General features: G+C 41.0%; 1 protein-coding gene across 9 annotated transcripts in view; it reads left to right on the top strand.

The window, feature by feature from the left end:
* The window catches only part of MRAP2 (melanocortin 2 receptor accessory protein 2), a 121,565-nt gene extending 105,984 nt beyond the window's left edge, over positions 1–15,581 (top strand). For 5 of the 9 annotated variants that reach the window (XM_077903191.1, XM_077903192.1, XM_077903197.1 and 2 more), the window contains 2 exons: positions 2,548–2,647; positions 14,009–15,581. In XM_077903191.1, the coding sequence (XP_077759317.1) occupies positions 2,548–2,647; positions 14,009–14,402 (494 nt within the window). In that variant the 3' untranslated portion in view covers positions 14,403–15,581. Of the gene's footprint in view, positions 1–2,547; positions 2,648–5,454; positions 5,541–7,116; positions 7,340–11,046; positions 11,074–14,008 lie in introns of those variants that run through there. The other 4 variants (XM_077903193.1, XM_077903195.1, XM_077903196.1 and 1 more) reach the window with 4 other exon arrangements.
* Positions 15,582–26,515: the final 10,934 nt, after the last annotated feature.

The raw sequence follows: 26,515 nt of genomic DNA, 5'->3' as shown, positions 1-26,515 counted from the left end.
GCAGGATGCTGAACTGTCATTATCTGTACAGTGGTGCTTCATAGGCTCTGCCCCCACAATTAGACGTTATTGTTGCATATTGGTTGCACTTGTGTATATGTATTTTTTGGTATTTGTCCTTTTAGGCTTCATTTCCACTGTATTATAAGGCAAAGTCAGTAATTTCTATTTCTTTGGCACTCTTGATCCAAGGAAAGATATATTAGTTTTATATGCAGACCACTGAATAAACCTTGTTGAATAATAGTTAAATGACACATGTCAGAAGTTTCTGGGCAATCCTGTATGTAGAATGAAATACGAATTATTCAGAATAAATTGCTAATCTGATTTCTTCATTTTAGTAAAAGGGGAATACATAATTTAATTAGAATGATGCTTTGCATTAGACACATTTAATGTATAAGCACCAATTCTTTTTTTAAAAAAATTTCTAAGCATCCTTTCTTTGAATAGATCAGAAAATGTAAAATATTTTTAGCCATTCTGACTAATATGAGGTGGTATCTCATTTGTGAGGATGCGGAGAAAGGGGAACCCTCTTACAGTGCTCATGAGAATGCAAGCTGGTACAGCCATTGTAGAAAAACAGTGTGGAGGTTCCTCAAAAAGTTAAAAATAGAGCTACCCTACAACTCAGCAATTGCACTACTTGCTATCTACCCAAAGGATACAAATATAGTGATCTAAAGGGGCACTTGCACACCAGTGTTTATGGCAGCAATGTCCACAATAGCCAAAATATGGAAAGAACCCAGATGTCTATTGACAGATGACTGGATAAAGAAGATGTGATATACATATATATATATATATAAAATAAATACATAATATAAATATAAATATATATAATAGAATATTACTCATCCATCAAAAAGAAGAAATCTTACCATTTGCAATGACCTGGATGGAACTAGAGGATATTATATTAAGCAAAATTACTCATTCAGAGAATGATAAAATACCATATGATTTCACTCATATGTGGAATTTAAGAAACACAATAGAGGATCACAGGGGAAGGGAGGGAAAAATAAAGACGAAATCAGAGATGGAGACAAAGAATAAGAGACTCTTAACCATAGGAAACAAAAGGGGTTGTTGGAGGGGGAGGTGGGTGAGACAGTGGGGTAACTGGGTGAATGCGGTAACTGGCATTAAGGAGGGCACTTGAGGTAATGAGCACTGGGTGTTATATGAACTGATAAATTACTAAACTCTACCTCTGAAACTAATAATACAGTATACATTAATTAGCTGAATTTAAATTTTAAAAAGACTTTAAAAAAGAAAATGTAAAATAATTCAACTTTGGTGCCTCCCCCAGATTTGAGACCCTATAATATATGTGCCAGTTTGTGTAGACCATCCCGTCTCATCTCTGTCCCAAGGGATATCTTGGGGTGACTATTACCCAAGATGGGATCAAGGAAGGGCCCATGTAGAGAAGTAGAGAAGCATAAACATGTCATGGGGCTCAAAGGAGGGAGAAAACACATCAGTTAGGGAAGTTAGTCCAGGCTTTGTGAAGGAGATGGTGTAAGGAAGGGGCTTTGAAGGATGGATAGGTTTTCATTAGCTCTGTGTTGGGGAAAGTTGTCCCAGCCAGGTGAGAGTAAGAGCCCCTGAAAAACTATTGATCTTAGGAAGTTATGGCTAAGAGTTAAGGTAAATATGGGGACACAGTGTTCCTTTGTCTAATTGGAAACATGGGTTTTAAAGTATGGGTAAACTGGGAGAAATTGATGATAATTTTAACCAGTTATTAAGCTGGCAAATATTTTCTCAGTTGCCAGACACCATAGGAAGTGCTTTACATAAGGAATCTCTTTTAATTTGGGAAAGACAAGTCTGTTTTTGCTGAAGAGTTGTTTGTTTTGTTTTTGTTTTGCTGAAGAGATTTTTTATAAAGGAGCAATATTAACAGAGTTGTCATAAAGTAGGTTCATAGAGGCATAGGGAAAGGTAGAAGACAGGGAGAGTACTCAGGAGGTGATTCATATGTTCTCAAGAAGTAATGAGACTTGAGTTATTCCAGCATGAATATAAGTGAAAATACAAAATTGGGATGGTTTGAATCAGAATTCACTTTTTTTAATTAATCAGGCTCCATGCCCAATATGGGGCTTGAACTCATGACCTTGACATCAAAGTTCATATGCTCTAAGCCAGCTAGGGACTCCCAGAATTTATTTTAAATTTTATATTGCAGTCTCTGCGAAAAAGGGTATTTTCTAGCTCAGGACACTTTAATGGAATCTTAAGGATCTCGATGGTCTACCTTCTATCCTGGATTCCTTCAAGATATGGAAACCAAGAATCAATAAGGCTAAAGTCGCTCAGTGTTATCTGAGACAGAAACCCAGAGGCATGCAGACTCTTCCATCTCCCTCATTCCCTACATCCTCTCTGTCCCTGGTTGACTATGGGGTCAAGAATGTTAGATTATTGATTTTCTTCTCCTCTTGTAACAAAAAGCCCAGATTCCTTGGATGTTGAAGTTTTAAGCTGCCATGAAGTACTAATCCCAGTATTAACTATTTACAGATTCCATTGTGATTGGATTTTGGGTTGGTCTCGCTGTCTTTGTGATTTTCATGTTTTTTGTGCTGACTTTGCTGACCAAGACGGGAGCTCCACACCAAGAGTAAGTTTGGGTCTTTCCTAAATTACCTATTCAGCCCCATGGGGAACTAAGTAAACAGACATACTATCCAGGTCTGGGGTTGCTTTCAATGGTGGAAAAAAGGGGGTGGTTATGGATTTACTGCCTGGATCCAGTTGCTTTGGGTGGGATCCACCTTCCTCCTGGTACTTTGCCTCTTGCCCTTTGGGCTTATTTTCAGGTGGACCCTTGTGAACCTAGGTTTCATGGTCCTTTATGATTGTCTTAATTCTGATCCAGCCCTGATTTTTATTTTGAAATGTTTATTAATTAGGATGTATTTTCTCCTTCCTCCCAAAAGAATTTAGATGACTCACCAGACCAAAAACAGTGGCAGGTGTAGGGGGGATGCTGTAGCAAAATGGGACGAAAACCAGTTTTAAGAAATATTTCAAGGAACAGAGAAGTAGTTATAACTGGGTACTTAGTTGAATTATTGACAATAAACAGTGAGTTCAACACTGAGCTTTCTTGAAACTAGGATAAAAAAAAGAAACACCAAGGATTATGTAATTCTCCTGGCAGGATAAAGGAAATTTGTGTTGGGCTTTGGATTTACGGAGGAAATTATTACAGGGCACTTGACGTACATTGAATAACATCAGAAGGTTATCTGTTCAGTTATGGATCTCAAAAAAACTCAGAAATGTTATAGAGGAGTTTTATTATCCCAACACTTCAAACAAAGAGAAAAATAACATATGTTGAATACCTTTTAAGTCAGTCCCAGCTAGCAGAGATAGTGCACTCAAGTTAGGCTAATTAGAAGAGCTTTTGTTGAAGGGACTATCCACAAGTTGTGGCCAGATGGCAGGATAACCCCACGAAATAGCACAGGACCCCTGGTTGGCAACACTGAGGGGAAGTTACCACCCTAGACCTGAAGTGGACCCAGGAATCCTGTGGAAAGTGTGGCAGAAAGGAGCCGTGACTTTGGGTTGAGTGACACAGCTAGCCAGAGGCAACCTCTCAGGGAGGGACCTCAAAATAAATACCAAGACCTTTTTTTCCTCCCCTCCTTCCATCTCTCAATTGCTTGCCATTGGCTGACCACAGTGGCACCGCCTGCAGCCAGTCTCCAGCAGAGGTCAGTTTCCTAGGGCACAGAGCACACAGCAGCACGCAGAATGATGGAGAGCCACCCGGGAGAGTAAATGGAAGAAATTTAGCACAAATCCTACCACTTTATGTCTGGTAGCTCACTTACTCCTCAGAGCCTGGCAATAGGATTCTCATTGTTGGATCTCATCACACACTCTCCAGCATCTGCTGTTCAATCTTCAACCTGTACTTGCACTCTAACAAGTGCCTGGATAGAGGGAACAGTTCTGCTCTTCACTCAGCTATTTTCAGACATTAAGGTGTAGAAAAAAAGTTAAATACATTTTAAATGAAAGGAAAATAACCATTTTATTGAGGCATATGGAGACATCTTGTTGAGAATCTCTTTACAGCCACTGAAGCCACTAAGAAGACGGGGACCTTTCTTTTCTTCCGTGTCCTCATAAAAACCTGTACATGCCTTTCATCTATTATACTAGTCCAGGGAATTCTAAGATATTGTGTGGGTTGCAACAGTAGTCAGAAGAGCTGAGGACAAACTCAGATTAGGGAACATCTCATAGAGTGACCAGGGAACAACAACACTGTTATCTTCCTTTTCTTTAAAGGGTCAGATGGGTTTTTGCAGGATTGTTGGGATATATTTGCTTGCTATAGGATGCAGGTGATCTTTATGGTTAAGAACACCCTATCCCAGAATAAAACATGACTTCATATAGTGATTAATTTTATGCATCAACTAGTCTCGGCCATGATACCCAGATATTTGATCAACTATTACTCTGTTTCTGTGTTTATTTTTTTTAACGAGGTAAGAGTTAAATCAGTAGACTCTGAGTAGAGCAGATCATCCTCCATAACGTGAGTGGGTTTCATCCAATCACTGGAAGGCCTTCCTTGAAAGAGAATGATATCTCTCAAGCAAAAAGGAATTCTGATAGAAGACTGCCTGCAGTCTCACACTGCAACTCTTCCCTGGGGTTTGGACTTGCTAGCCTCTACAATCACATGAACCAATTGCTTAAAGTAAATCTCTCCCTTCCTCTCAGTAGTTAGATACAGACACACACACACACACACACACACACACACACTCACACACTCACTCGCACTCCTGTTTTTGTTTCTCTGGAGCCCTGACCGATACATTTCCTTAATATGTCATGGTGACCCTAGGTAGCTGAGAGTTGCATTTCTAATCTTTCAATTGGCAGTTCAGTCCTACTGTTAGATGGTTTTTCTTTTGATAGTGGTTCTGAATAATCTTATTCAAGGAACATGGGTTATTGTAACTCTGCTTTAATGAGGTTAAGGAGAAAGTATAACCTTTTTTTTTTTCCTTTAATAAAATAATGGATCAGCTCTCAGGGCCACATTTTAAATGCTTCTTTGAGTCTGAGGCAGTATAAGATATGGCATTTGGTTGCACTATATCATAATAGAAAACTGAAAGAAACAGACATGAGGCAAAATCCCTAAGTGGATCAGTTAAAAAGGCTTTTAGATCTTAGTAAAGTTGACATTTATTTGGCAGATATTTTCTCTAAAGGAGACATTTTTTTTTCCACTCAGTCAACTTTAATATAAAACAACCAATTTAAGCTTCCTTGTGTGATAATTAGGCGTGGAGGAAGGAATGATAAATCATTGAGAATAAGAGCTTTTTTTTTTTTTAATGTTTACCATATACTAGGGTCTACTAATCACTTTCTATGTATCTCACTAAGTCCTTCACAGGAAGACAACGTAAATCCTGTAAGAGTTCCAACTTTACAGATGAGAAAAATGGATTCATTTTTCTGAGGGTTCACAGGTAAAAACGACTATTGGTCCAGGCCTCAAACCAAAGCCTCTTTGACTCTGAAGCCCCTGTTATTAACCACCACGTGAAGTGATCTCATATTGGTAATTTTTAATCTCTTCCTTCTACTGAACTAAAGATACTAACAATCAATCAGATTCATTTTCTTATATCACATCCTGGACCACGCATGGGCTCTGGAGTCAAGAATTTCCAGATTTGCTTGCCTGAGACTTTGGGTTGGATTCTTAACCTCTTTGCTTGAGTTTCCTCATTTGTAAAAATAAGATAGTATCTGCCTCCTAGGATAATTGTAAAGATTCAATGAGCCAATGCTTGTGGAATTGCTGACAAAGGTGTATTTACCGTGGTCCTCAATGAAGGTTGGTCATCCCTGGGCTGCTGGTGGAAGGCCTGCTGAGGGCTGGGGATCTAGGAAAGCAGGAAGGAGAAGAAAAACCCATCCTCCCATGGGACAACCAGGCCCTAAGCATTCATATTTGATCTGCACTCGCCAGTGCTTTACCCCATCCTCACCCTGGGTGTGTCGTTCAGGCAAATGGTGGGATGACTTTAGAGAGGATGCTAAGTGATGGGTCAGATCAGAAGGACTGACACGTCTGAATTCTGACTGCTTTAGCTGTCTGGCTCCCTGGGTGGTTTGTCCCAAAGAACAGTTACTTCCTCGAGTAGGATATCAGGTAACATCCATTTGGAATATGACTCCGACATTCTGGTTAAGATACCTGATCAAGTCTTCAACTTCAGAATGAACTAGTGCTGAGTCTACTGCTTAATTCTATCTCTTTCTCCATGGAGGTATTTCAAGGCAGGACGTGCATCTCTTTGAAAGCAGTAGGACACAAGGACGGCAGATACCACAACCCGTGACTCTACTCCTTGTGCCTTACCCACAACAGACATCACTCATCGACTGTGCTATCTACCTGCATTGTTGGGACTTGGCCTCAGAATTGTTTTCAAAGCATCACTTTGGGGCACCTGGGTGGTTCAGTCAGTTAAGTGTCTGACTCTTAATTTTGGCTCAGCTCAAGGTCTCAGGGTTGTGAGATGGAGCTCTGAGGGGAGCTTTGTGCTAAGCAGGGAATCTGCTAGAGATTCTTTCTCTCCCTCTGCCCCACCCCAACTGCACTCATGTATGCATTCTTTCTCTCCCTTGCTATCAAAATAAGCAAATAAATCTTAAACAAAACAAAACAAAAATACCACTTTGGGCAGCTTTGAGGAATCAATCACAGTTTTCACCCAAGAGAGAATATGTATTTGCCAACCCTGGCTGGACCTTCATTTAACAATATTGGATGGTAGGAGTTGAGATCCATTTGCTACACAGAGCCAATGACATTACAATATAATGGGCAAGTTTTTTCTCTGGAGTTTTCAAATTGGATCATATTAGCATAAAAACTTCAATTCTGGAATCACTGACTTCTCAATGGCTTTTGTGAAGAGAGAGAATGTGTAATAATCAGTTTAGGTTATGAGACAGTAACAAACTCCTCAAATCTCAGTATGACACAAACAGGTTTATTTCTCACTCAAGCTAACCTGTTTGGTTAGCAAATAGGTGGACAGAAGCTTCTCCACTGTCTCCAACACTCAGCCTCCTGGGTTACACTAATAGGGAAGGGCATCTGCGGAGACCTCACACCTGCCCTTCTGTTCTTCAGCCAGGAAGTGGTGCAAATCATCTTCCTCTCACAGCTCATTGGCCAGAACTAGCCACACCCACTGCCTGCCCAGGCTGAGAAGGGTAATCAGTGGGCCCAGAAGAAGAGAACCAGGCACTGGTGAGCACTAGAGAAGTATACCGCAGAGGAAAAAAGACTATTATAAAGCTGACATCACCTTTCTTAAAAGCTTTTAGGCCCAAGACACAGCTTTAATGGGATTATTTTTCTTATGGAATATTTGCAGTTGTGTGCAGGGGATGGTGGGGCGGGGGGAACCCTCTTACCTGAATCCTTTATGGACAATGAAGATAAAAGAACCATTTTCTCCTGCTTTCTCAGCGAAAGAGGCATTCACTCTGTGCTGTCTTGTTAAAGCATTATAGCACCATTATCATAAATCTGCCAGGGAGAGAGTAACGGAAAAGGCTTGGATCACATTTTTATGTTGAATACTTTGGACTTCTAAAAAAACTACCCAACTCCAGATATCATATGCCTCAAATACCCTCCTTTTACAGCCTTTGTTTAGTGTGCCTTGTCTAAGTGGGGATGTTCTTCATTTAGGAGTAAGTGCAGAATTGCTTGTGACCTTATAAAAATGGAAATTACATTTTACTTTGAATTGCAATTTACCTGAATATGGCACTTGCTAAAAAATGGGTACAGTGCACCTAAAAGCTAATAGCAAGAAAATGTCAGTGCTCGATGTTTTTGATAATGACCAAGGCCACAGGAGCTAGCTGGCAGCGTGCAGACATGGTGCATATTCATGAGGAAGTCCTGACATTTTGAGAGGTCTCCCACCATCAACAGGTCAAAATCTGACTATTTTATGTATCAGATTCAATTTATACACGCTTTTGCAAGAGTTATTTTTAATTTCCCATCAACTGAATGTTGTTTTCTGAGTGCACAGCTGTAGTTTGCCCAGGACTGTGCTGAGGGTCGTTCTAATGTAGTGAATGCTTTCTTGCCCCAGAGAGCCTGAGCTCTTCCTAGTAAGTGAGAACTAGCAACTAGAGTTACCAAATGGCACTTCCACACCCAGGCAGAGGGTTGGGTAGGCACTTCTAGGGTTTGTTACATGAAATAAAGCTTTCAGCACAGGCTACAGCCCCATAAATATCAGTGGTTATTCTTGCTTTCTCATTAGTTGTTAATCAGAGATTTCACTCTTAGCAGATCTCTGTTTAACTTAACACTTCCCTGAAAGCCCACTGGGAATGACTTCTGGAAGTACAGGTGCCCACAGGCTGGACTGCCTACCACTCTTCATGAGCAAGGCAAACCCATAGGCAGTCATGGGTATACCAAGACTCAGCACAGCAGCAGACACTTCACTTGTAAAAAATTGTAAGAAATCTGAAAAATCCCTAGAGGAATAACCCGGAGCATTACAGGTGTTTTCCTTCTCCAGATGAAGGTAAGAGAGGTCTGTCCTCTTGACCTGATTTCGCTTTTAGATCGCAGAGGAAGGAGCACTGTGCTTAGCACTGGGGGTGGCTGTGCCTTTCATGGGAATCAGGGCTTTGGACCACTGGGCAGATACAGCTGTGCAGTATACTCATTGAGGGTCTAATGACTGCAAGGCCCTTTGGGAGATGCAAAGATGAACAAATACAGCCCAGCAGTGTAGAGGGGGGAAAGGGCTGTACAAAAATAGCTCTGACATGAGGCAGGAACAGATGTGTCTTGTAGGAGAAGGTCAGTGAAGTATAGCAGGAGCTCAGAGAAGGGATAGATTCCTTCCCACTGGGAGTTCAGAGAGTCTCCTTAGAGACAGTGACATTTGCATTGGACAGTGAAGAAGGTATTTGACAGATAGGGGTAGATGGGCCCATCAGGCAAGAGGAACAGCACAAGCAAAGCACAGAGAGGGACAATCCTGGGTACATCTGAGGATGGTCAGGTGCCATGTGGCTGGACCATAGAGTTAGCAAGGGGGCTGGTGGGAGAGCATATCAGGTGATGCAAGGGTGGGGAGCCTGAGCTATCAGGCAGAGAGTTTGGGGGAGTCAGGGAAAGATTGTGAGCAGGGAATATCATAGGAGTAATGCTAATCAGTGCAGGTGCCAGAGGACTGGATGTTAGAGGCTCTCTGTTCAGATACAAAAAAATTCCACAGGGACAGAGAATATATGACACAACCCATGGGGAGAAGAGAGAAAAATCTAAGAATCAGAACAGTCTGAACAGTCTTTTTATTCTGGCTGGTAGAGTTCAGCAATGTTGCAACAAATAGGTTAAGTCCCAGCTGCATTTCTTATAACAAGATGAAAATGAGGAATAACAAAATCTTTTTTTAAAAGATTTTATTTATTTATTCATGAGAATACACAGAGAGGAGAGAGAGGGGCAGAGACACAGGCAGAGGGAGAAGCAGGCTCCATGCAGGGAGCCCGACGTGGGACTCGATCCCAGCACCCCGGGACCACGCCCTGGGCCAAAGGCGGCGCTAAACTGCTGAGCCACCCAGGCTGCCCTAGGAATAACAAAACCTTAAATAAAAGAACATGATTTTGAGGGATTCCTGGGTAGCTCAGCAGTTGAGCATCTGCCTTCGGCTCAGAGCATGATCCTGGTCCGAGGATTGAGTCCTGCATCGGGCTCCCTCTGAAGAGCCTGCTACTACTTTATGGGACCTCCTGCATCTCTCAGTCTAGAGTCCACACTCAGGATCTATTAATAAGCCATCTCTTATTAAGGCTTACCTGCTCTTACTTAGCTGGGTATACTGCACTTGAATTAATTTTTGGCCCTATAAGATTATAGAAGAGGCCTCCTGCCAAGGCCAAGATCTCTTCATCATTCATTCATTTGAGAGCAATTTATTAAGCAGCAATTATATGCCTAGTACTGTGCTAAAGGGAACATAGGCAAGAAACACATGATACCTGCCCTCAAGAGATCATAATCTTAATGAGGGTGCCAGACAAGAGATCAGTATACTACAGAGTGAGAAGACAGATGGAGAGAAACTCCCAGTCCTTGAGGGGAAACATTCTAATTCAGACTGGAGGAGTCTGGGAAGACTTCTAGCAGGAGGTGGCACCATACATAACTCAATGAAGGACCAAGAGGTGTTGGGTAGGTAGGTGGATTCCAGTTCCAGTAATGGCAGAGTAGCTCGCTTTAAATTACCTTGCAGATAACCATTATAAAATTTAGACAAGATGTAAAGAATGACTATTGGAAGGCACTGGAGACTAAACGTTGGCAGACAAAAACAGAAAGACTTTTGGCCCTTGAAAGGAGAAAACTTCATTAATTTATGTCTATGGCTTTATGGATTTCCACCTGAAATCTTCAATTACAAGCATGGTGGGATGCTTGGGTGGCTCAGCGGTTGAGTGTCTGCCTTCGACTCAGGGCATGATCAGGGGTCCTGGGATCAAGTCCTACATCAGGCTTCTTGTGGGGAGCTTGCTTCTCCCTCTGCGTATGTCTCTGCCTCTCTCTCTGGGTCTCTCATGAATAAATAAATAAAATCTTTAAAAAATTACAAGCATGGTTTATTTTTCCATATTACTAAGGTCTTCCCTAATTCCATTGGCAGTGTCTTAAAATTTTCAGTGTATAGGTCTTGTACATCCTTTGTTAATTTTTTTGCTAAGTACAGTCATACCTTGTAGATGTTACAGGTATTAGACCACTGCAATAAAGCAAATACTGTAATAAAGTGAGTCAGATGAGTTTCTTGGTTTCACAGAGCATGTATAAATTATATTTACATTATACTATATTAAGTCATAATAGCATTATGTCCAAAAATTAAATGTACATACTTTGAAAGTACTTTATTGCCAAAAAAAATACTGTCATCTGAGCTTTTAACAAGTAATCTTTTGCAGGTAGAAGGTCTTGCTTCAGTGTTGATGGCCGCTGACTGATCAGAATGGTGGTTGCTGAAAGTGGGGGTGGTTGTGGCAATTTCTTAAACATGAAGTTTGCTGCATTGATTGACTCTTTCTTTCACAAATGACTTATCTGTAGCATTGATGCTGTTTCATAGCATTTTATGCACAGTAGAACTTCTCTCAAACTTGGAATCAGTCCTCTCTGACCCTGCTGCTGATTTATCAGCTAAGTTTATGTGATATTCTAAATCATTTGCTGTCATTTCAACAATCTTCAGAGCATCTTTACCAGGAGTAGACACCATCTCAAGAATCTACTTTCTTTGCTCATCCATAAGAAGCAGCTCCTCCTCCTTTCAAGTTTGGATCATGAGGGATGCTTGGGTGGCTCAGTGGTTGAGCATCTGCCTTCAGCTCAGGTCATGATCCCGGGGTCCCCTCAGGGAGACTGCTTCTCCCTCTGCCTATGTCTCTGCCTCTCTCTCTGGGTCTCTCATGAATAAATAAATAAATAAAATAATTTTTAAAAAAGTTTGGATCAGGCAGCCCCAGTGGTTTAGTAGTTTAGCGCTGCCTTCCGCCCAGGTTGTGATCCTGGAGACCCGGGATCGAGTCCCACATCAGGCTCCCTGCATGGAACCTGTTTCTCTCTCTCTCTCTCGCTAATAAATAAATATAAAATCTTTAAAAAAAAAGTTTGGGTCATGAGATTGAAGTAATTCAGTCTCATCTTTAGGCTCCACTTCTATTCTGGTTCTCTTGCTGTTTCCACCACATCTGCACTTACTTCCTCCACTGAAATCTTGAACTCATCCAAGTCATGCATGAGGATTGGAATCAACTTCTTTCAAATTCCTGTTCATGTTCTTTTTTTTTTTTTACCTCTTTTCATAAATCGTGAATGCTCTTAGTGGTTCCTAAAATGGTGAGTCCTGGGATCCCTGGGTGGCACAGCGGTTTGGCGCCTGCCTTTGGCCTAGGGCGCGATCCTGGAGACCTGGGATCGAATCCCACATCGGGCTCCCGGTGCATGGAGCCTGCTTCTCCCTCTGCCTATGTCTCTGCCTCTCTCTCTCTCTCTCTCTCTCTCTCTGTGACTATCATAAATAAATAAAAAAAGTTTAAAAAAATAAAATAAAATGGTGAGTCCTTTCCAGGAGGTTTTTACATGTCTTTGCCTAGATCCACCAGAGGAGTCACTGTCACACCAACAGCTTTAAGAAATGTATTTCTTAAATAGTAAGACTCGAAAGTCAGAATTACTCCTGATTCATGGACCACAGAATGGATTTCATGTTAGTGGGCATCAAGACAACATGAATCTTATTTTTGTACATCTCCATCAGAGCTCTTGAGTGACCAAGTACATTGTCAATGAGCATTATGTTTGGAAAGGAATCTTTATCTTGAGCAGTAGATCTCAACAGTGAGCTTAAGATATTCAGTAAGCCATGTTTTTTTTTTAATTTTTTTTAATTTTTATTTATTTATGATAGTCACAGAGAGAGGCAGAGACACAGGCAGAGGGAGAAGCAGGCTCCATGCACCGGGAGCCCGATGTGGGATTCGATCCCAGGTCTCCAGGATCATGCCCTGGGCCAAAGGCAGGCGCCAAACCACTGCGCCACCCAGGGATCCCTCAGTAAGCCATGTTGTAAACAGATGTGCTATCATCTAGGCTTTGCTGTTCCGTTTAGAGAGCACAGGCAGGGTAGATTTGGCATAATTCTTTAGCACTGTGGGGTTTTTAGAATGCTGCATGACCACTGACTTCAATTTAAAGTTACCAGCTGCATTAGCCCCTAACAAGAGAATCAGCCTGTTCTTTGAAGCTTTGAAGGCGGGCATTGGTTTCTCTTCTCCAGCTATGAGAGTCCTAGTTGGTATCTTCTTCCAATAGAAGGCTGTTTTGTCTACACTGAAAATCTTTTGCTTATTGTAGCTGCCTGCATTAATTATTTTAGCTAGCTCTTTGGGATAACTTGCTGTAGCTTCTCCATCAGCACCTGCTGCTTCACATTGCACTTTGATGTTACAGAGATGGCTTCTTTTCCTTATGCATCATAAACCAAGCAACCTCTGGCAGCTTCAGACTTTCTGCAGCTTTGTCACCTCTCTCAGCCTTCATAGATTTGATGAGAGTTAGGGCCTTGCTCTGGATTGGGCTTTGGTTGAAAGGCACGTTGTGGCTGGTTTGATCTTCTATCTAGGCCGCTAAAACTTTCTCCATATCCGCAATAAGGCTGTTTCACTTTCTTATCATTTGTGAGTTTACTGACAAAGGACTTCTAATTTCCTTCAAGAGCTTTTCCTTTGCATTCACAACTTGGTTAACTATTTGATACAAAAGGAGTAGCTTTTGGTCTATCTCGGTTTTTCAGATACCTTCCTCAGTATGCATAATTATTTTTAGCTTTTGCAAAAGTGAGAGATGTGTAACTCTTTCACTTAAACACTTAGGGCCATTGTAGGGTTATTAATTGGCATAATTTCAACATTGTTGTGTCTTGGGAAATAGGGAGGCCCAAGTAGAGGGAGAGAGATGGAGAAGGCTGGTTAGTGGAGCAGTCAGAAGATTTATCACTTGAGTTTTTCTTTTTTTTTCTTTTTTTTTTTTTTTTTCACTTGAGTTTTTCATTCTGTGTGGGCACAGTTCATGGTACCCCCAAAATAATTAGGAGGGTAACATTAAAGGTCACTGATCGCAGATCACAGAATAAATATAATAATAATGAAAATGTTTGAACCACTTTGAGGATGACTGAAATGTGACACAGAAACACAAAGTGAGCAAATGCTGCTGAAAAAATGGTGCCAATAGACTTGCCAGACGCAGGGTTACCACAAATCTTCAGTTTGTAAAAACCATGATTTCAGCAGGTGAACAAGCTGGTGTGTAAGCAGTCTTTTCTTTTCCTTCTCTTTACAGCAATGCAGAATCTTCAGAGAAGAGATTTAGAATGAATAGCTTTGTGTCAGACTTTGGAAGACCACTGGAGCCAGATAAGGTGTTTTCTCGACAGGGCAATGATGAATCCAGGTCTCTCTTTCATTGCTACATCAATGAAGTGGAACACTTGGATAGGGCTAAAGTTTGTCATCAGACCACGGTCCTTGACAGCAGTGTTCGACTCCAGGAAGCCATTAGAAGCAATGGGCGTCCAGAGGAGGAGCTGAATAGGCTTATGAAGTTTGATATCCCTAACTTTGTGAATACAGACCAGAACTCCTCCTTTGGGGAGGATGATCTTCTAATTTCAGAACCACCTATTGTTCTAGAAAATAAGCCAGTTTCCCAGACCTCACACAAAGACCTGGATTGAGAAACTACTCTGTAAAGTGTCTTCCTGAAGATGTTGGGTCTGTCTTTGTAAAGCAAGAAATCTCCATTCACCAAGATTGTGTGTATGTGTGTGTGTGGGGGGTAGCTAAGTGGGGGTGTTATGAGAGATAGAAACAGAGGAGAGAGCCCCCTCAAAAATGAGCCGAATAAGCTGAGTTTCTATGCCTTTAAACACAGTTCAGGCTTTTTGGGGAATAAGGTACTTATATGGTTTCATCCTCTTCGTTGTTGAAAAATTTGGCCACATACTCAGTGTCAACGTTCTTGAATGGGGGTTAGCATACTGTGTTCCAGTCTGGCCCTGCCAATTCCATGCTCTACCTTTAGCAAGTTGCTTTACCTCTCTGGGCTGCCACATTGTTAACCGTAACATGAGGAGTCTGGAGTAGATTATTCATCCTAGCTCTAATATTTTGTGAACTTGTGACTTTGCATCGAGAAGAGGCTGGGTTATATGTAAATCAATATAAACTATGGCACTGCCTCCTATCTCTTGTAGGATCCCCCATGTCAGTACCTTCCACTCAACCTTAACTGAGCCCAGCTTTTGTCAAGGGTCCAAGCATCTAGAGGATGTCAGACGACTCACCTCACAGTCACTGTGGCCAACATTTCTGTTGGTTGTATGAAAATAGCTCTTCTGAGAACCTCCAGCCACCCATGGTAAAACGTAGGGACAGCCATGCCCCTCCTCTTCTAGAATGAGTACCAATCCATGATACATTGCATGGCACTCCTATCCCCAGAAATGTAGGGAAGGTTGTCAGCTGAGTGATGACAGGTGCCTTTTGTGTCTCTGTTGGTGAACATGTGTCTGGTCACATTTCTGTGTGGTTGGCTACTGAACAAGAAAAGTGCCATTTGCCATGCTCTTTACTTGGTAGGGGTGTAGGTGATGGTCATGTGGCTCGTGTGTGGGCTTTGAGCTGAGGTGGTGAATGGATTGTAAATTCCCCACCAACAGATGTGCAGGGTGGCCTGGTGCAACACAGTTAATTTCCCGAAGGAATCTAGTCCTGGTATTGGGAAAAACTTGGTCTTGCATACACAGTTGCATGTGCAGCCAGCTGCTAATCTCTGGGTGGCATTTTCATTATGAATTTGTTCACCATCTGTCTTGCTTAAGCAAAAAAAATAAATGCATTTGATTGCACAGGAATTTTCTCTGGTTCTTTGTTTTCACACATCCAAATTTTTCATTTCCTTTAGAAATTATTCCATGTTTCTAATGCTTCCTAATTTTTATCTCTAGGAGCCCAGTGCTCTGAATTATGCACCAGATTTCATTTAGGAGTTATTCTGCCCAAAGAGAGCCCATAATATAATAATATCTTTCCCATAATATCTTTTGAGGAAAATATTATTCTTTAAGACTCCAACACTGAACAGTGGAACAAAGCATGGGGTATTTCTTGTAATCAACACACTCTTACAAGTAAATACTTGATAGCATTAAAGAATGCTGATTTCATTAACTTTTACTAATATGAATATTCATAATTTAAACAACCAAATATAAACTATGGGCTATTTCTTATTAAGTTTCAAAGCTATTTAAGTGGTATCTTATTTTGAAGTAGATTTACTAATCAGAAGGCTGAAGAATATTACTAGAAGTTGGAAAAATACCCATGACCATATTAGCATTTTTATTAACTGAATGTCAAGAACTGTGAAGGGTCTAAGATCTTACCCCTCCTGCAAGCTATTGAGTTAGCTGGCCTGGTTTTGTGGATGCTGGCTAAAGACAAGAGATTCCTGGCTCAGAGACAAAGAACTTCATCACAGCACAGCAGGCAGCCTGGGGTTCATGTTCATGTTAGTTCCTAAATGTATTTCCTATTGTGACTCCAGCAAAGTACCACAAACTTAGTGGCTTGAGCAACACAAACTTATACCCTTGTAGTCCTAGAGCCCAGAAGTCCAAAATCAGTGTCAGTGGGCTTAAATCAGGGGGTCATCAGGGCTGTGTTCCACTTCAAGGCTTTAGGGAAAAATCCACTTCCTTGTCTTTTCCAGCTTCTAGAGGCTTCTCACACTCTGGCTTATGACCTTGTATCACTGCATCCTCTGCTTCTACTTTACACCTCTCTCTGACCGTATGCTTCTCTCCTATAAGGACCCTTATGATATCATTGGATTACCCATGATAATCTCTCATCACAAGATTCTTAATCATATCTGCAAAATCCCTTTTGTCACATAAGGTAGTAAGTATATTCACAAGTTCAAGGATTAGGATGTGGACATGTTTGGGGACCATTGGCCTACCTCATGGGATCTTCCATTTGCCCCCAAAGATTCATGTGCATCTCACATGCAAAATACATTCACTTCATCCCAATGCCTCCAAAATCTCAATTATTACAGCATTGACTCAAAGTCCAACATATAGTCTAAATCTTTTTAGCTCAAAATTCCCAATCTCGTAATCTTTTTTTAAAGATTTGTTTTTATGTATTTATTTTAGAGAGCACGGATGGGAGGAGCAGAGGGAGATGGAGAGAGAATCTCAAGCAGGCTCTACTGAATGTGCCTGGAGCCCAATGCAGACCTCTATCTTATGACCCTGAGATCATGACCCAAGCTGAAACGAAGAGGTGGACGATTAACTGACTGTACCACCCGGGTGCCCCTCAGTCTCATCATCTTTATTATCTAAGTCAGGTATGGGTGAGACTCTGAGTATAATCCATCTTGGGGAAAAATTCTTTTTCTGTGGACCTGTAAAACTAGAGAACAAGTAATTTGTTCCCAAAATGTAATGGTGTGACAAGCACAGCATAATAGACATTTCTTCTCCTATAGAAGGTGACACTGGATAGAAAAAAAACAGTCAGTAGTCCTAAGCAATTTTGAAATTCCACTGGGCTAACTCCATTCAGTTGCAAGTCCTGGAAATAATTCTCTGTGGCTTGTGGCTTCGCCCTCTGGGCCTGTAGTTCTGCCCTTGCAATTATACCTCTTTTGCCATGAATGTATTTGTAACCTGTTTCCTGCATGTAGAATTTTGCGGGCCTGATGGCCACCTTTCATCTTGTCCTCTCCCTGTCCCTTAAAGCCCAAGTTGGCAGTGTTTCTGCAGATGTGGTATTCTCAGGAACATGATGAGCCACCTCAACATGTCACATGTATTCATTCCATTAGATAGGAGGTACAGAGTGACCCACAGAATCATTCTCTCTTGAGGCAGGGACATGACCTTTTGTAACTCCAAGCTGGTCAGGGAAAGGCGACTTTTACCTTGACCAAGGGCAATTCCCTAGAGAAGGGAGCACTAGGGGGCCCATATCCCCAGCAGCTGGGACTGACACGCAGGCTAGTAAAGGAATCTGGCTGGGACACTACCATCACCCTTAGGAACCATAATGGATGACTTTTATTGGGCACTAAGCAGCCTCTGTGCTAACTTAATTTTTGTAACCCTACTCTGAGAACTCTCCACACAGAGGCTTAAATAATCCTTTTAAGTATGTTAAGTCAGGTTAATTGTTGCTCAAAATGCTGCAATGACTGCCAGTTGCAGTCAGCAAAGAAGCAAGAGTCCTTACGTTGACTTCAGAGCTGTCCTCCCTCATGCGCCAGCTGATCTCATCTCATCTACTGTTCTTCCCCTGGCTCACCCTGCTCTGGCCACACTGGCCTCCCTGCTGTCCCTTGGAAACGGCAGACATTCACCTACACTAGGGCTGTTGCACTGACCAGTCTCTCTATCTGGAACATTTTCTCTCTAGGTATCCCCTTAACCCACTCCCTCACCTCTTGCAAGTTTTTCCTCCAATGCCCCCTGTTATGGGTCAGATTGCATCTCCTCCCAACCTGCCAAATTTACATGTTGAAATCCTAACCCTCAAAACCTGAGGAGGTGACCTTATTTGGAAGCAGGGGTGTTGCAGCTGTAATTCATTAAGATGAGGTCATGAGGGTGGGCCCCCATCTAGTATGACTTGTGCCCTTATGAAAAGAGAATATTTGGACAGAGACATGCATAAGAGGAAGACAACATGAAGAGAAATTGGGAGAATACAAGTCAAGGAGACAGGCCTGGAACAGACCCCTCTGACAGCCTTCAGGAGGAAGCAACCCCACTCACCCCTGACCTCAGACTTCCAGCCTCAGGACTGAGAGACTACAAATCTCTGGGGTGGAAGTCACACGGTTGTGGTGCTTTGTTAGAGCCCTAGCAACAAATAGCCCCCTCCTCAACGCTCTGAATGAAGCCCACACTGGCCATCCATTCAGACCCAGTACTGCATTCCCCTAATTCCTGCCTAGCACCCCCCATCTCCTTGATCTCACTCTGTGTTTCTTCCTCTACAGTACTTGTCACCTATGTACTATGCAATTTACATATTATCATGTCTGTGGTTTCGTTTGTACTCCTCCTGCTAGAACGTAAGCTCTGCAAGGGCTAACTCAGTGCCTGAAACACAGTAGGCAGTCCATGAAGATTGGCTGGAGGGAAGGAAGGACTGTTCCTTTGACTTGCTCTACAGGCGGGAGAACTAAGGCTCTGGGAGATCCAGTATATAATATAGCTCAAGTGCACAGCTGCCATGAGGTGGCCCCAACTGAGTTCTGAGAGATCGAGAAGCTGCAGAAGGTTTGAATGGTACCCTTTCTGTTGGTTAGTATTTATCTGACTTTTTTTCTGTCTCTAACTTTGACCTCTTTATGTGTTCTTTTTAACTTTCAATCTGGTTTAAATTGTAATTTTCAAATTAAATGTCTAAATGTATCTTTAAACTTGCACAATTATTGTATGTATTGTGATTACTGATGTTTAACATCTTATTTTGTGATTTCTATTTACTTTGCTCTGCTTTTCTCCTTTCCTGCTTTGTATCATGCCGTGGTCAAGAGCATGAGGTCTAGAAATAGTCTATTTGGGCTTGGTTCCATTATATGCTAACGGCAGTCTTAATCAGAATACCTAACCCCTCTGAGACTGTTTCCACATATACAAAAAGGGACAACCGCCACCTAAAAGTTTGTGAATGTTAAGTGATAACACATATAAAGCACTTAAAATAGTGACTGGCCTATTCTACATGCTCCATTGCTGCTCATTTGCTTTTATTCTCTCTTTTCTAAATTTTAACTCTAGTGTAGTTACTTTTATTCTCTTTTTAAACAAGTATTTATTTATTTATTCATTCATTTGTATGCTTATTTAAATCAGTATTTTGGAGATTACTCTTGAATTTTAATGAACATACTTGACACTGAAAGTTGAAGTCTGTTTAACCGCTCACTGAATTGAAATTATGTATCAAATGTTATATATATTTTGTTCCCATAGTTCTCTTTGGCTCTTTCAAAAAATCGATCCGTTCTTTTCTCATGAGCTCCTGATTTTTTCATTCTATTTGCTATGTATGATTTTTTCATTCTATTTGCTATGTATATATATATGTGTATATATGTATATATATACACACACACATATATAGATTGTATATATCTATAGATACACATATATATACACACACATATATATATACAATATACAATATTTTTATTTTAATAATTTGGCCATACTCATTTTATGCTCTCTTTTAGATTGTTTCATAATTTTAGGTTCTGGAATACTAATTATCCTGGGGTTTTTTTGGGTTTGCTCCTTCTTTACAGCCAATGGATTCCAACTGTTCTTAATTGTGTGTGTGTGTGTGTGTGTGTGTGTGTGTGTGTGTGTGTAGTTGCATGAGCTTCCTTTCAGTGAGTATTATTTTTTGCCTATGATTATCCCATGAACCCTGGTTTTATAAAAATTTCCCTAGAGAACAAGTTTGTGTTGCTTATTCTTAAGCCCCAAGAGATTTGCTCAATCTGAAATTGTTAGTTTTAAATTTTTGCTTGGGGATTCCTGCCTCTCACATGGAGTATGAATTTGGATGGCACCCCCACATGAAGCATGAGCTTGGAGTTTATGGCAGCCTTTGTTTTTCTTAAGAGACCTTGGTAGAACAAGTTTCCTCATCTCTTTCCTGTGTCGGTGTATGGGGTTCTTGTCTCCCTCTCACTGAAGGGTCTCAGTAAAGCAGGGGAGTCTCTACATCTGGTATGAACCCCTTTTTTTTCTGAATGGATATTGTAACCCACTTCAAGATGCAGATTAAAACCCTGTCCCCTGAGGTGCTGTGGTATTAGCTCACAAACTTCCCATTCCAGCTTTAAGTTGCCTGTTTATTTGTGTCATCTGAAAACTTCTCTTTTCTTCATGGTTAGTCCTATATTATTTTTGTTGTTGTATTTTACCCAGTATTACCAAAAATTTTACTTTTAAAAAGTATTCAAATTAACTGAGCTTACCATGTTTCCAGAGTCAAAAGCCCTAGTTCTCAAATATCAGTTTAATTCTTTTAAAAAATGCATTTCAGTGTATTTCTCTGGTGCAAATCTTTATCCTTTCATCTTTATCCTTTATCTAAATCTTTATTCTTTATCCTTTCATCTGTTTTGTCCATTACTTCTTCTAGTTTATCAAACATATAATTATTTTACAGGCTCCACTGAGGTTAGCTCCACTTGCTAACCCTGATACCTGGACCATCTGTGTGTTTGCGTTTACTAATGTTTCCTATTTTCATATTACCAATCATGTAGCCTTGGCATTTTGTATGTTTAGAAATTGTTTACTATTTGGCAAACATTGTGAATGAAAAATCTATTGATGCTACAAATGATGTTATCCTCTGTGAGAGAAGCTTCCTGTCTTCCTGTTAAGGCAGGTAGGGTGAGAGGCTGATCGTCATGCTCCAGTCAGGCATCAAGGGGGTCAGGACTCAATTGCTTTTTCAAAAACAACTTTGAGGTATACTTGACAAAATTATTTTTACATATTTAAAGTGTGCTGTTTAATACATTCGGACACCCAGGGAACCATTACCCCAACCAAGATAATGACTCTATCACTCCCAGAAGTTTTCTCATACCCTCTTGTAATCCCTTCCTCATCATCCTTTCCCTGGAAACAGTTGATCTGCTGTCTGCCACTATGTATTGGTTTTTATTTTCAAGATATTTATATGGATGTAATCATGTCATTTCCATTCTGTTTTGTCTGGCTTCTTCCATAATTATTTTGAGATTCATCTGTGTTGTCGTATTTGTCTACCCATTTACTTGTTGGTGGATATTTGTGTTATTTACACTTTTGTCTATTCATAAAACTATGACTATTTGTTTATGAGTCTTTGTACAAGCATGTGCTTTTTTAAAAAACATATTTATTTATTCCTGAAAGACAGAGAGAGAGAGAGGCAGAGACACAGGCAGAGGGGGAAGCAGGCTCCATTCAGGGAGCCTGATGTGGGACTTGATCCCGGATCCTGGGATCATGCCTTGAGCCAAAGGCAGACGCTCAACTGCTGAGCCACCCAGGTGTCCCATGTGCTTTTATTTTCTTAAGCATGTAGAAGAGGAATGTCTGGGTCATACTGCAGATAGATGTTTCTTTTTAAGAAACTGCTGGACAGTTTTCCAAAATGGTTGTATTATTTTAAATACCTCACAGTGTGTGAATTCTGGTTGCTTTGTTTCTTTACCAATACTTTGTAAGATCTGTCTTTTAAAATTTTATCCATATCTGTGTTTAGTGGTATCCCATGATGGTTTTCAATTGCATTTCACTAATAATGATATTCATTGATTATTTCACATGCGGATTTTTCATTTGGGTATCTTTGGTAACATGTCTTCATATCTTTGGTTCATTGTCTTATTGGGCGTGTTTATTATTGATTTTTGGGAGTTCTTCATTATGTATATAAATCCTTCATCTGATATATGACCTGCAAATAGTTTCTTTATTTCCTATAAGATTTATAGTTTTAGGTTTTATATATAAGATTTATGATCCATTTTGAGTTAATCTTGGTATATGTTGTGAGGTATGGATCAAAGTTCATTTTTACTTTGTGTATTAAGGTATCTAATTGTTTCAGCTCTGTTTGCTGAAGAGAACCTTTCTTACTGAGTTGCCTTTGCACCTTTACTGAAAATCGGTTATCAATGTACACATATTGGCTTATTTCTGGATATTCTATTCTGTTTCATTGTCCTATTTGCCTATTTTATGCCAAATCATACTTCTTGATTACTGTAGCTTTATAATTTGTGTTGAAATCGGTTAGTGTAAGGCCATTAACTTTGTTCTTGCTTGAAGTTGTAGCTAATTGAGGTCCTTTGCATTTCTATACGAACTTTGGAATCAGTTTTTGGAATTTCCTTTCTTACATTCTGTTCTGCCAAAATTCCACCCATTCCTTAAGATCCATCTGTGAAGCCGTATTTTCCAAGAAAGCTTTCTGGATCCCAAGTGTAAGGAATTTCTTTTTCTTCCATGCTCCATTCACACGTCATAACACTCTAATTGCACTTGTTCATATTTGGCTATGTGTACTTGTCTGATCTTTCCTGCCATACAGTAAAACCTTACCAGGTCAGGAATCTTGATTTGTTCCCTCTCTCTGCTGATAAAGCTAGTTTTAGACTTCGCAGGTGTGAGCCCTGCATTAAGCGAGATCTGCAGAAGACATCTAGCTCATATCCTGCATATTGTTAAGGAGTCCAACAGATTTAGAATGGTTTATTTTATATATCTCCTAGTTCTCTCAGGCTTCATTATTCCTATTCCTAGTTCTGCACATTCAAAGAATAATGGAATATTGTCCAAATAGCAAAGCATATTCTAGTTGACTTATGAAAATTATGCAGTTATGTCTTAATCTATTGGTCACATACTCCCTCATCATTGAACTTTTGGGAGAATGTCATAGCTTTAAGGCTATCAATGATATCTTTGGCTCCTTAGGGCCGTGGTACCTCAACTCAGACCTACCATATTTCCACCGGTCCCCTCTGGTTCTACTCTAGCTCTCCACTGGGGGGAACTTGCAGTGATGCCCTTACCCTCTAAAAGCCTGTTCTCCTCAGGAAAAATTTTTCTGGGAGTATAATCATGTCTTTCTTAGGAGGGAAATTTAGCCTAGTGATCTGCCAGTATGGGGATATATTTAGTCTGATTTTGTAAAATCTAAACCGTTTCATACTTATTAGGAACAAATACAACGAGGAAACTGTTTTAGCACCTAAGAAGTTAGCAGCATAATTATATGAGTAAGGAAATCAGCTTTCTTGTCACACTCAGGCATTATGTTGATGTGATACTCATCTTGGATAACGGTTTCTCCTGTGAAAAATCTGAGGTACAAATTCACACTTATGAATGGCTTTTTCGTTTTCTCCCTTAGTCTTTCCATATTCATTACACCTGGTGAGATTATATAAATCCTATTTGTGGCACAGGACTAATGCTGCTTAAAGCATCATATGTTTATTTTTTAAAAATATTTTATTCATGAGACACACACACATACACACACACACAGAGAGAGGGGGGGCGTGGCGGAGACACAAGCAGGCTCCATGCAGGGAGTCTAATGTGGGACTCAATCCCAGATCTCCAAGATCATGCCCTGGGCCACCCAGGGATTCCCATGCATCATGTTTAAAAGGCTAGTAGACAATTTGTTAGAAGATAGAAATCCCCTTAATTCTCTTTTTCCTAAAGTAGAATCTTTGTTCACAGATAAAGAAAATTCACAGGGCAGCCCTGGTGGCGCAGAGGTTTAGTGCTGCCTGCAGCCTGGGGTGTGATCCTGGAGACCCGGGATCGAGTCCCACGTCGGGCTTCCCGCATGGAGCCTGCTTCTCCCTCTGCCTGTGTCTCTGCCGCTCTCTCTGAATAAATAAATCTTAAAAAAAAAAAAAAATTCACATTAAAATCTGAAATACAGTGATATAAAATTAAAAAGACAATTAACTATTAGATGCCATAAACACTAGAGCAGTTATGTACTTCTAAGCCTATTTCCATGACAGCTTCAGCTTTGCAATGATTTCTTTTTTAACAAAATCCTTGAGAGGCCTGTGTCACTGCTATCATTATCATCATTATCATCATGGAGCTGATTCCTCTAAAAGATTCTAGGAAAACAAAGAGATGAACAGGGGAGGTGTGTATGTGAGTGTATGTGTGTGTATACAATGAGAAATATAATCAGGCATCAGGCATTGGATGCAGAATATATGTTCGATTTAGAGAAGAATGTGATTTTGAAAACCTGGTGTGGTGAACAAAAGGACGTGGTGGGGGCGAGATGGTCAAATGGAAAGGAGGACGGAAGCCAAGATGTTAGCCTAGATGTCATGCTTGGATTAAGAGATGGGTTTGAATAAGAAGATTGTGATAAGAATCCTTCTCTCTGCTAACAACCCCCAAGGTAACTCCTCCCACCTATGAAAATGTGCTGTACATGCCAAAAGGGACTTTGCAGATGTTGGTAAGGATCCTGAAATGGAGAGATGGGAAGGGCAGCCTAGATTGTCCCAGTGGGACCAATTTAATCATGGGTCCTTAAAAATGGAGAACCTCTCCCAGCTGAGTTTGGAGTCAGAGGTATGGAAGGATGCTCAGAGAGATGCACGGTCACTATGAGGATGAAGGGAAGGGGGGCAAAGCTAAGGAATAGAGGTGGAAACCAAGGAGTGGCTGGAAAAATCAAGGAAATGTTTTCTCCCAGAGTCTCCAGAAGGAATGCAGCCCTGCCGATACCTTGATTTTAGCCCAGTGGAAACTGTTGCTCTGATCTACAGAACTGTAAGATGATGAATCTGGGCCGTGTTAAGCCATTACGGTTGTGGTCATTTGTTACAGGAGCAATAGGAAACTGGCAAAGGGAGTACTTATGTAAGAGATTAGAGGTCTGGAATGGAGTGTGGAGAGGAAAGCTAGCTCAGACCGAGTAGTGCCTTGATGGCTTAAGGTAAGGGTTCTAACACCTAAAAACCAGCTGTGTCAAGTGGGAAGCTGGTATGCATCAAGCAGAGCCTTAGGAAAAACTGATCATGTTGTTTTGCAGGCTATTTGGAGGGGGGAGAGCACTGGGGAAGAGGCATCAATCCTCTTCGAGAAAAGTAAGGAGTTAAGAGGGTGACGGGTTTTAGTGGTAAAGATGGAATGGAAAGGGACAGGTAGATAGAAACATTATTTTGAAGAAATTGGCTACAAATTTGATGGCCACATCGAGGACAGTTCATCGATGTGGACTAAGTGTGTCCCTTCAAAATGTGTACGTTGAACCCCAATCCCTCAATGTGATGGTAGTAGGAGGTGGGGCCTTTGGGAGATCATTAGGATTAGATGAGGTGTAAGGGTGGCACCATCATGAATGAGATCAGTGCCCTTATAAACGTCCCAGGAGAGCTTGCTTTGTTTTCAGTTCTGCGAGGATTCAACAAGCAGACAGACCCCTTCAAGCCAGGAAGCAAACTGTCACCCACACACCTTGATCTTGGACTTCCCAGCCTCCAGAACTGTGAGGAATGAATGCTTGTTTAACCCACCCAGTCACGGTAATTCCTTACAGCATTCCAAACTGACAGCTGAGAACGCCTCAAGGTTTAGAACTGTCCGGAGAATGTTGAAACCCAGGGGAACAGGCAGCTGGTTTCAAACATGTTGACTTTTTTGAGAACAGTGGGTAATTCCAGCAAGAACTGGGAAGAGGGCCTGGCACTCAGGAGAGAGAAAAGGTAGAGAGGCAGGCCCAACCTTATCCTGTTGGTAGAGTGTAGATAGACTTAGTCTAGGTATTGGAGGGAGGAGAGGGTTATATTTGCAGATGAAGGGCAAGAGACCAAAGAAGGCAACTAATTATTAAGCCCTGACTGTGTATTAGGGACCGTGCTGCTGTGGAGGCTCTGATCCCAAGCTGGAATGTGCACCGTTATTGGTGTTATGGCTGTTATTGGGGCTCCATGCATGTGGCCATGATAATGAGCTTAACAGGTAAGACGTGGGCATGCAAATATGTGATGATTTACACTTACTGCCCAGGGCTGATGTGATGTGAGTTAAATCGTCCCCCCAAACACATGCTTCTTTCTACTCAGTCTTTTCCAATAAGCAGTCTCAATTTAACCCTTTTATATTCTTTCCCTCCTGACTTCACTTTTGGCTACCTCACAAATTCTTCTCCAAAATCCCTCCCAGGCCTTTCCCCAAGGACTTAAACAAACAAACAA

Source organism: Canis aureus, chromosome 7 (genome assembly GCF_053574225.1).
Source record: "Canis aureus isolate CA01 chromosome 7, VMU_Caureus_v.1.0, whole genome shotgun sequence".
Classification (NCBI taxonomy): Eukaryota; Metazoa; Chordata; class Mammalia; order Carnivora; family Canidae; genus Canis; species Canis aureus.
The sequence above is the reverse complement of the archived record's forward strand: the minus strand, read 5'-3'. Positions and strand labels throughout refer to the sequence as shown.